This window comes from Triticum aestivum, chromosome 2D (assembly GCF_018294505.1).
Source record: "Triticum aestivum cultivar Chinese Spring chromosome 2D, IWGSC CS RefSeq v2.1, whole genome shotgun sequence".
Taxonomy (NCBI): Eukaryota; Viridiplantae; Streptophyta; class Magnoliopsida; order Poales; family Poaceae; genus Triticum; species Triticum aestivum.
In genome coordinates, this window is record NC_057799.1 from 630,168,211 (window position 1) to 630,179,946 (window position 11,736).

Consider the following 11,736-nt stretch of genomic DNA (forward strand, 5'->3'; position numbering starts at 1 on the left):
CAAACACACACGCGGACACACCCACCCACCCACAAAAAAATGACTTAGTCAAACAATATTATTTTAATATATGTCGTACCTTCCTAGTTCTTTTTTTCCCGAGTTCCCCTAACTGTCAGACTCAGCAACCCAAGTCCTACAGGACTTTGGGAGGCTTTGACTATTTCTATAAATTGGGTACCAAAAACTACGCTTGGATTATTTGGGCTGGAAAATAAATTGCAGAAATGCAAGTTACATATCACCACTCGACAAGCCTGCATCCCTTATCCAAGCCATTGGAAAAAGCAAGAAGCATCTCCAGGTCAGTGGGGTTGCATGTCTGGTTTAAGGAGTGAATGACATGCACGTGGAGCAGAAAGTACATAAGCAAGAAGTGGAACATGCAGTAGTAGAAAATGTTTCTGGCGGACATGAGCAATTTGGAAAACTTGGGAAAGAACTCTGGGCTAAACTAACACCTTTCATACAAAGCTGCATGAAACCAAGCATCAGGAACAAGTGAAGCTGACAAATAGCAACCGCAAGAGGACTGCAAAAGAATGGAAATAGTTCAAGCTTAACAGCAAACTTTTTGGTTGCTGTTTTCGAAGTCAACGGCAATGAACAGTGTATTCCTTACTAGAAGACAGCTCCAGTGATTTGGTAAAAAAATAGATAATTTTACTATAAGCGGTCCCATCCTAGTATTTCCTCCGAGTTTCCCTAACAATTGACTCAGTGTCCCAGTGCATAGACCTATGGCACTCTAGGAGGGGTTGACTATTTCTACTACTTTAGGTACCGTAAAACTACGACTGGATTATTTGGGCCGAACAATGAACTGAATAATGCAAGTTACATATCAGCATTAATTAAGAAACTTAATGCAAGTTCCATTCAATAATGAAACCAATGTCGAAGATCATTTAGAGAATAATCACCATGTAAATAAGTATGTCCTGCTACTTCAACGCGGATCATATCAAATTCCTAATTCCTCCACCTGGTGAATTAGCTACTGGATACATCAATGAGGGCTAAAGAATTATGTAAGATCCATGTACAAATATGAAAACAAAATTTGTAGGCAGTTTTGTTGCCCTATCAAGCTGGACTGTGCAAATTCTAACTGGCAACAAGATTACTTGAACTCTATTAATCACCTTCCTATTTTTAAGCAATCCATTAGGTAGCAATTAACCCATATCATAGCTAAACTGTGATTCCTCGGTGCAACATGAGCACAACAAAACTATGTATACTTGTATTAAGAGATCAATGATGCATAGATATGGTTGCCCAATTAACCAATTAAAAGAATTCACTAATTAAACCTTCAGAATTATTAGTTGCTCTGGTGAGGACATGTAAAATCATATGTAGTAAGTTCTGAAACAAAAGGAAACTACTTAATGAATCAAAGTCTAATGCCATGCTTTCATCAAAAAAGGAAGAAATATTCAGGCCCTAGGCAGCTTACATGATTGGAACGGCTTGACTTGGACAGGTAACAACTCTAGAACCCCACGCCCTTAGTAGCCGGGAAACAGGAAACGGTCAAACCCACTTCCAACTGGAATTTGTTCATGGCAACTTAGCCACCTAGCAGCAAGTCTTTCACAACTACACTTTCAACCATTAGGGTCCTTTCCAACCATCAGCACTGTAGGCATCAACCATATTTTATATCTGAATACAGCTCACCCCCGGGGTCCTTATCGACCATCAGCCCTCAATGGAAAGCAGCTTAATTACTCTTTAACTGAAATATATTCATGGCAACTTAGCAACTTGATAGGGATTTATTTTCACAACTATATGACAATTCCATGTTTCCCTTAAGTCTAATCAACTCGCCGCGACAGCCATCTATGTGAAAGTGGCACTCATCATCTGCAGACAACAAATGAATTGCATTTTAAATTTCAATCCACCTCAACCCAGGTTCATTTTCAACCATCAACCCTCTGGGTATTTTCCTAGTTTCAGCTGCAACGGCATGTTTTCCTGCAGAAGCATAGAGGTTTTAACGCAATGTTTATGTTGACACATTTTTTCCTGTAGGAGTTCACAAAACATTTTCTTTTCTTTCACCTCCTCACAGGATCAAAAGCCTTGCTAAAATGTAATCGGTTAAACCTTCCAAAAGCTAGAACAACCCTAAACAACAGTCGCACACAGAATAAAACAAACCAAAATTCCAGAAGTAGTCATGAGAAACTAAAAAAAATGTAAGGGGAAGAAACCAATATTTTTACATGCACCATCTTTGATTAGCAAAACAGATAGAGAAAGGGTCAGCAGATTGTACTGCTGCACGCAGAGAACAACGAAGTCTTCAGATCAGTATCCACCATACAGTTCATAAATTTTATTGTATCAATACATATCACAAACAATATTGTCCTCAACATGAAGAGGAACTCAAAATATAACCACACAACCCCTGCTGCTAACTCTTTCCAGGTAATGACACCCAAGGCGGAAGCAAAGAAGATAGCATAAGGTGAGAAAAAAGGAGACAGCATAGTAAAGAACATTTGCTTCCAGGTGAGAACTGTGAAGAGCCACAGGTGACTTATTTCAAGGATGATCTTTATCCTCCCATTTTCTTCTGAACTTGTTCACCTTCGCCATTGTCACTAGATATATCATATCAAAGAACCTATCAACCGTCAGAAAATACGCAGCCCTCCAAGCCCTTGCAAAAAACAGTATGTTCCAGAAGGTTAAAAGCCCGAAAGTAAATCCCACTTCCACAGTGATGTATGTCATCGCAGACACTGCAGATACAGTATTGGTGCCATCATTTCCAGTTCCTTCAAGTGGAGCCTCTCCAGAGCAGGGGCCATTCCGAAGAAAGCATAGTGCAGCATTGCCCACAAAACTCTCATTTGTGAATGTGGTAAATTGCCCCCCTATTGGAATATCTCCACTGAGATTGTTGTATGACACATCAAACTTGGAGAGGAAATTCAGCTTCGATAGAGATGATGGTATGCTCCCGTTTAAATCATTGTGGGCAAAATTCAGCACTTCCAGGCTGGACATGTTTGACAACTCGTCAGGAATGTGCCCTGAGAAGTTGTTCCAGCTTAAGTCAAGTAAATGGAGCTGCACAAGATGCCCAAGGCCAGGCAAGACTGGCCCAATAAGCAAGTTACTAGAAAGGATCAGCGCCGGAGGGAAACTGCTCACATGGTTGTACTGCAAACCTTTTTCGGCTGAATTCTTCTTAATGAATAATGGGAGGTCCTCTATTGATGCATGCTCACTTGAATAAGTACTTGAAATTAAACTCTTTATCTGTGTAAAGCTCTTGGGGAGTTCCCCACTAAACGAGTTGTTTGACAGGTCGACATAGAAGAGACTATTCAGATTGCCTAACCATGATGGGAGCTTTCCATTCAACTTGTTCCATGAAATGTCCAGCACTCTGAGGCTCTCCATGTTCTGCAGCCAAGGCTGGATCATGCCTGAGAGTGCACAGTTTGCAAGGACAAGCACCTGCAAGCTCTTGAAACCACGGATGCCATCCATTGGAAATGTCTCACCACCATGGAAGTTCTTCGTAAGCACTAAACTCGTCAGTTTGGGTAGGTGCTGCAAGACCCTCAATGCCGATGACAGGTTGGTGAAGCCATTTTGAGCAAGTGAGAGGTGTGACAGGGATCGCAAATGCTTAAAGCTCTCTGGTATCTCCCCCTTGAGCTTGTTCCTTCCGAAGTTCAGCGTCTTCAACTCGGTGCACCACATGAGACTCGGAGGTATAGCACCACTCAGCATGTTGCTCCCTGCATCCAGAACATTCAGCCTTGGCAGTAAGTTGAAGTCTAGGGCAATTTCACCTGACAGCGAGTTGTTCCTTAGGTTGATAACCCTCAACATAGGGCAGCTCGATAGGGAGGCAGGCAATGTGCCACTGAACAAATTTGAGGCCAAGTTTAAGAACTCCAGCCTCCTCAAACCCCCAAACACGTCAGGGATGACACCAGTGAACATGTTATATGACAGGTCGATATGAATAAGCTGAGAGAAGTTACCCAGGTACTCGCTGAGACTACCAGAGAGCTGATTTTCCCGTAAACTCAGCCTCCTCAACTCTGATAACGTGTACAGGTCGCCGGGGATACTCCCAGTGATGCCACTGCCATCGATAGAGAGCTCCACGAGCATCCTGCATCTGCCAAAGCCGGTGAGGACCTCACCGTTGAACTCATTCCTGGAAAATTGCAGGGCCTTGACTGGCGCAACACAGAGGGCCCTGGTGTTGAAGCCACCAGAGAAGGTATTACTAGAGATATCAAGAACCGCCAGGTTCATCGCGCCAGGGAACGTAGGATGCGGTCCAGTGAATTTGTTGAAGGAGATGTTCACCATCTCAATAGCTAGGAAGCCATCTTCCCTCACCGGGAACAGCCCGGAGAACATGTTCATGCTGAGGTCGAGCATCTGCAGCCTCGCTAGCTGGCCAAGTCCCTCTGGTAGCTGACCATGGAACGAGTTGCAGGAGAGGTTTAGTGTCACGAGGCCATCGAGCGAGGTGATCAAGGAGGAGATGCCGCCATGGAGGCTCTTGTTGAAGAGATCCAACCCGACAACCCTCCCAAGATCACAGGAGATGCCGGTCCAGAAACAGCATGCAGTGTCGTTGGGATGCCATCCGGTGAGCTTGGCGCCCTTCCTGTCCCAGCCATTGGAAAAAGCAAGAAGTGCCTCCAGGTCAGTGGGGTGGCATGCCTGGTTCAGAGAATAGCTGCGATGTCCGTGGAGCAGAACATAGATGAGCAAGAATTGAAACAAGCAGTAATAGCCTCCCATCTTCAGCGAGAGGAGGCGGTGAAAGTAGAAAACCTTGCTGCAGGGCATGAACAGGTTGGAAGGACTTGGGAAGGAAATCTTGGCCAAACTCACACCTTATTACAAGGGTGCATGGATTCAAGAATCAAGAACACACAAACAAGGAAAGACCGAACCTGTTGCCTCGGAGATACCGTTGTACAGAAAGCCTGATAAATGACCAGAAACTGAGGAATTGGTGTGGGGAAACATAAAACTTTTACGGGTGCTATCCTCAAAGTCTATGACGACGTCATTCCATTTCCCATGAATAAATATAATATGATATCAAAAAGACCAAAAATTTCCACCAACGCTGTCGGAGAAAGAGAGAGAGACTAAGAGACTAAGAGACTAAGAGACAGAGACAGAGTAACTAACGGTGCCAAATCCTAACTTATATTTATTCCTTGGAAGAGTCAATGTCCCCTCCTGGGCCCAGTGCTGCAGCCGTGGCTCCCTCCTAACCTGCTGCACTGCTGCAGCTGTGGCCCTCCTCCTAAGCAATGATGGATTGATACGTTTACCCAACCATAAGAAGTCGCTTAATTTAGAACTTCAGCATATTTAGTTGTCTTGATAAGGGTATGGAAAATCATATGTACTAAGTTCAGAAACCAAAGAAAAATAATTAATGAGACAGTCTAAATGCCCGGTAACATTAATGTGTAAACTCAGGAAGCTTAAATGATTGGGAAGGGCTTGACTGGGACAGGTAACTGTGGTTCATACTTCCATGCCCTTAGTTAAGGTGTACATTTTTGTCTTCTGTTAGAACAATTCCAGTATAATCTCTGGGATGTCTTACTCTGTATCCTTTAATATTCAGCAGCGCGTGTCTTTCCTAGAAGCAGCGAGCACACCTGACAAATGATTAATGTGTAAACTCAAGAAGCCCTTGTCAAAATAATCTACTCAACAATCAACATCAATTTCTTTGAAACACTAAAAAAGGGCACCACAGGGCATTTAGGTATCTCTGCTCTATAAAATTATAGCTCAAAATTCTGCTGGCGATCACAGATAGACTGAAACAGAACCAAACAGACATATTATGTAAGAGACACCAAAGCATCGGCTCAAACTTCTCTCTCCCTTTTGATAAGCAGACTCGAGCAATTGTTTGTCAGCTGATCAATCCAGTGCTTAGTATGTACCTAGTCTCTGGCGGAACCAAACATAAGTCGGACTTATGCTTGGTTACTGTGTTACTTCCACCTCGGTAACTTGTTTGATGCAGTTTGACTGTAAACCTTCTTTGATCCAATGGTGGTAACAGTGCTAAGTTGGAACCTTAAATTGATAGATTGTCCCTTGATAAGTAAACCTTCTCATTTCTTTTGCTTAGCTGTTACACCCAAATTCTTATTATAAGCCAGATTAGTAGCCGTGACAGAGGAAAGCAGTCAAAACCGCTTTTAAGTTCTAAGCAAAATCTGTTCATGGCAACTTAGCCACTTGGTAGCAGATCATTTTCACAACTATATTTTCAATCATTAGGGTGGCCCTTTCCAACCTTCAGCACTGCAGAGAAGACAAGCACCGTATTTTTAATCTTAATAACTCACCCGAGGGTCCTTATCAATAATCAATCCTCAAAGGAAAGCAAGTCAAATGCTCTTTCACTGAAATATATTCATGGCAACTTAGCCACTTGAAAGCAATTCATTTTCAGAACTATACAACAATTCCATGTTCCCCTTAAGTCGAAGCAACTCGCCACGACAGTCATCGATCTGAGAGTGGCATTCATCATCTGCTGAGAACACATGAATCGTACTTTTTATCTCGATCCAGCTCAGCCCAGGTTCCTTCTCAACCATCATTCCTCTGATCTTTTTCCTAATTTCAGCTACAACGTCCCATTTGCCTGCAGCAGCATAAAGGTTTGAAAGCAATACATGTGTCGACATATCATCTGGGTCTTGCGCGAGTGCCTGTTCAGCGGCATGAATACCAACAGACAAATCATTTAATGCTACGCAGGAACTTAGCAGAATTCTCCATAGTTCAGGACATTTCTTGGCAAATGGGGATTTCTGCAGTAAATCAACTGCTTCCTCCAATAAACCTGCCCTACCCAACAAACTCACCATGCTAGTATAGTGCTTGAATCCTGGCATAATACCATCCGTCATCATACAAAACCAGTAGAACTTCCCTTTCTCAACTAGTCCACAGTGGCTGCATGCTGAAAGGAGGGAGATGTAAGTTACATGGTCAGGTTGCAGCTCATCACGAATCATCTCACCAAATAACTTAAATGCCATTTCTGAATTGCCGTAATTGCCATATCCCCCTATCATGGAATTCCAACACTTTAAATCTCGCTTTGGTATGGTGTAGAACACCAAATGGGCACCTTGGAGAGCACCATTTTTAGCATACATATCAAGCAGGCTTCCGGAGGCACAGATATTCCCTTCATAACCACTTTTTACCACTTGAGCATGGAGCATCTCTCCTTGCTTAAGACCTGCAAACTCTGCTGTGGAGTTCAAAGCACTGCTGAGAGAGAAGCTGTCGACCTTGTACCCTTCCTGAAGCATGCTAATGAAATACTTCAAGGCTAATTCAGCTTCGCCTGACGAAGAATGGCCTGCAACCATCTCGGTCCACATAATTACATCTTTCTCGGGAAGGGAATCGAACAAAATTCGTGCTGAGCCTGACTCCCCGTTTGTAAAATACATATTGATCAATGTATTACCTACAAAGACACTGGTCTCCAACCCAGCTTTGACCACTTCAGCATGAAGTGGCATTCCACTATGCATTGCAGGTAAAGCAGCAGCAGCAGACACCACAGCTGCAAATGTATACTCATCAGGGACAACCGGTTCGCCAAACCGCGCATCCTTGAGCCGTACAAAAGCATCCATGGCACTCCATCCATCCCCAGTACCAGAGAACCCAGCAATCAGAGTATTCCATGACACCAAATCGGGAGTCTCAATCCTTTCAAACACATGCAACGCAGTGTCCAGATCACCGCAGCCAGAGTACATGCCGAGCAGCGCATTCTGCAGCGGCGTGTCAGGATGAAGCCCCTCCGACTTCACCACCCAGCCGTGCAGCACGCGCCCCCCACGGCTATCCCCAGCGCGTGCACACCCACTGAGCACCGACGAGAGAGTGCTCTCGGTGGGTGCCAGCCCACCCCTCACCATGCTGCAGAACTGCCCCAAAGCACGCCCGAGGTAGCCGTACCGCACGCTGCAGTGCATCGCGCAGTTCCAGGCGACCACGTCCCGCGTCGCCATTTCGTCGAACACCCGGTTGGCGTCCCGCGGCGCCCCGCACTCTGAGTACATCTGCAGCAGGGCGGTGGGCACGATGTCGCTGGCGAGGAACCCGAGCGCCGCGGCCTGCGCGTGCGCCAGGGCGCCCGCGCGGCCGTCGCGCAGCGCGCCAGCGGCGCGAAGGACGGCGCAGAGGCTGGGCGCGGTGGGGCGGAGCCCGGACGCGCATAGCTGGCCGAAGAGCCGGAAGGCCTGCGGCGCGTGGCGCGGGGCTCCGCGGGAGAGGGCCGAGAGGACGGTGTTGAAGGAGACGACGTTGGGGCGCGGCGCGGAGCGGAGGAGCGCGACGGCGTCGGGGAGCGCGGAGAGGCGGGCGTAGAGCGCGAGGAGCTGGTTGACGATGAAGGTGCCGGGTGTGGGCGCGGAGGGCGTCGAGGAGACCACGAGGAGCGCGTGCAGCGCGCGCGCGCGGCGGAGGACGGCGCGGCGCGGGGAGCTCGGGCAGGAGCGGTGCAGCGCGTCGGCCGCGGCGGAGAGCGCCGGCTCCAGCGGGTGGAAGCCGAGGCGCGACGGGTGCGGCGGCGGCGGCGGCATTGGTGGAGCGGTGGCGGGGTCGCGCGTTTCATTTCGTAGCATAGCGACCGGTCGCACCGTAGGGAAGTTCTACTCGACTGCAGCAAAGAGCAAACCATACTAAAGATTTCGAACTTATAAATCAAGATTGAATTAATAACATGGTGTGGTTCCTAACTTAAATTCAAACTAGTTTTAGCGTATTCAATTTTTGCATACAAGCATGACCAAGTTCTAGCATATTCACGCGAGATCGAATCGTTTTCATGAGAAGAATACGCGACCAACCAGGCAAGTGAAAAACCCTAGCAGCCACCCGTCCTTTGCCCCTCTCGCCGCCACCAGGGCACGTCACCAGGCAAAGCCCGCGCAGTGCCTGCGACGGCGAGGAGGTCTAGATCGAGGAGTCCTATTGTGGAGGCGATGCAGGGTGCTCGAGCGGAGGCCTTCATTGGGAGGTGTGCGACGGCGTCGTTGGTGAAGTCGGCGGCAGCCGAAGGGATCCAGCATCTTCATCAATGGCCCGCCCTGGATGGGTCATCGAAGAAGAGGGTGTCGGTGCATGGTTTTGTACGACGACAAGCTCGACATCAGACATGGACCAGTCGTACAACGGCATAGGTGATCTTTCTAGGTTTTCTTCAAGGAGTCTTTGTGTTTGGCTTGGGATGGCAAAACAACGACGTTGTCCCAGTGTAGGAATAATGTTCTCCTCGTTCTATCCCGTTCCATTGGTGTATTTTTCATCGGCAGAGGGCGTGTGGAGATGTCTCTCCTACGGTGTTATGAGATCCGATCGGTTTAGGTTTTCGGTGGACCCGTCTGAATTTGACCAGCTTTCATAGTCTTTGAGGTTTCTACACGACCTTGTCGTCGTTTCTTTCTCTGGGCGGCGTTTTGCTTCACATATCGGGGCCGTTAGCGATTTTCTTCTACGAGCTCCTGGGTTTTAAAAAATTTGCTCCGCTGATGCCGAGGACCGGAGGCGGTATTGAGCTATGCTCACGCGTGCCGCCGGTGGAGCGGGAAGAAGAAAACTCCCCCTCCCTCATTTTTTCATAAGGATGTGTTTCTAAGGATCTGTGATACTTAACTTATTGCATTAGGCCTTTGCGCAAAAAAAAGGTTCTAGCATATTCAAAATCCATACCACTTGGTTTGGTAACTTTTGTGAAGTGATGGGAGTTTAGAGCACGGAGTTTCGGTGGGATTAGATATATGATGTGGCTTTTCATTCCCTCATTTTTTGGCATACGGTGGAAATTTTGTGGGGAGATTTGAGGAAGAAGTTTAGGAAGTTTATCGTGTTTGGTGGGTGAGAATTGATAAGAGATTAATAAAGTGATGAAAACATAATTGCGATCACCCGCAAAAAACATAATTACAATGAAGGATCAATATTAAACCATATTTTTTTTCATTTCTCACCCTTTTAAAAAACAAGTAGGACCTTCCCTCTGATGTCTAATCCTTTTTTAATTCACCTAAAGACCCCTCCTTATCTTTCATGTCCGCTAAATCAAGGAAAGAAATGATCAGTTGGCAGTTTTCTCCCATATCCGTTGACGGCTAGGGTAAACTCTCCCCCCCCAGACTTTGCTGGCGAGCCCGTGCATTCAGCTCCCCTCTGCCTGCCGCTCCGATGGGCCGTGGCGGGGAGGGGAATCCCGGTGCCTCAGCCCCGGTTAGTAGTTTTGGTTAGGATTTTTTAGTCCTCGCATGTGTGGCGCTCGGGCGGATTGCTCCGCTTTTACTTCGTGTTTGTCTTTCGGGCTCCGATCCTCCTCGCGTTTGTCCATCCAAACGTATTTTGACGGAGCTCCTGTGTAGATTTCTGCTGTCTCCTTGGGGCGGTGAGGTTAGCGTTTCTCACCATGTGGAGATGTTTTGCTCCAGGTGTTTCAGGTTTACTCAAGGGTTCAACACCGACGATTGCAGTTCCAAGGCGTTGGTCCTTAGGGGCACGTTCATGAAAACTTCCCAACTGTCATTGACAAGGTCAAGCCCGCTGCGATAGGGGAGCAGCGACAGTGGCGCGTCGGCGGCTTGTTCTGACGGCAATAGTGATTGTTCAGTGGTCTCGGAGTCTCAATGTAATTTTTATTATGTTTGAAATGCTTTGTACTCCTATGAACTTTGGTAATAAATATGGATCATTTTCACACACAAAAATGAACGAAAAACCGTATACACCGGCGTACACTCCCCCGATTGATGGAGCTTCTCACGTTGCTGATATCTACTCCCTCCGTTTCATATTAGTATTTTTTATGAAAAGATCAGATCTGTTATAAAATTTCACCGAAAGAACAAAGTATTTCAAAGAGCCTAATCTCTTACTACTGGGAAAAAATCATATGGATTAGTTGCATGAAAGATCAACCTATATGAATTTTGGACGATTCACTGCTTTGAATCGGAAAAAACTATGTGCTCCCTCCGATCCATATTATTTGTCGTTCAAACAGATGCATCCTGTTTAGAGCGACATGTAATATGGATCGGAGGTAGTATTAAAAAAGGACCCCACAATAGCCAGATAACGTTCGTTGTGGGGCACGACAATTTCCTATGTTTTTTTGCGGCAAATTCTTCGAAATCACATAGCAATTTCTTCACAAACACACGATAACTTTTGGGAAACAGAGGAATTGCTGCGGGAATTGCCGTGTTCGCTTGAAAGAGTTGTCATCCTCCCAACACATTGCCGCGAAAAACATTCGTGTTGCCGTGCATCTTAAGCCAACTTTCGCTTAAATAGCATTACCCTTAAAAATATATAAGTTTTGAAAAAAAAAATTGATGAACTGTCATTGCGTAAAAATCTTTGAACGAAGAGGAATTTTCTTTTTCAAAGCACCGAGGCCACTCCAGCTCGGGGCCAAAAGCAGAAGAGAATGCTCTTCCTTGCCCCGCGAAGAAGATAAGCACAGGTGCTACAGGTCGCCGCGCCTCGCTGGCCCCGGTCGCCTCACACGACTCCGCGCCCCCCCTCCTCCTCCTACTCCCCTGCCAATCCGGCGACCCCCCCACCCACCCCACCTGATCGGCCGCCTCCCCCAGGCCCCTGCGCCACGCAATCGAGCCCAGGCCCCGCCCC

The 11,736-nt window shown here is 46.7% G+C and overlaps 2 protein-coding genes and 1 pseudogene across 2 annotated transcripts in view; 1 reads left to right on the forward strand and 2 right to left on the reverse strand.

Annotated features, from left to right (window-relative positions):
• The window catches only part of LOC123056105 (phytosulfokine receptor 2-like), a 34,995-nt pseudogene extending 33,287 nt beyond the window's left edge, over positions 1-1,708 (reverse strand).
• Positions 1,709-2,319: 611 nt separating this feature from the next.
• Positions 2,320-5,481, reverse strand: LOC123055143 (phytosulfokine receptor 1-like). The gene has a single exon (XM_044479094.1). It carries the CDS (start codon positions 4,849-4,851, stop codon positions 2,566-2,568), a length of 2,286 nt encoding a protein of 761 aa, XP_044335029.1. The 5' UTR covers positions 4,852-5,481; the 3' UTR covers positions 2,320-2,565.
• Positions 5,482-11,531: 6,050 nt separating this feature from the next.
• Positions 11,532-11,736, forward strand: part of LOC123055144 (peroxisome biogenesis protein 22) — a gene marked incomplete in the record, with an annotated part of 4,698 nt that continues 4,493 nt past the window's right edge. The window contains 1 exon segment of the mRNA XM_044479095.1: positions 11,532-11,736.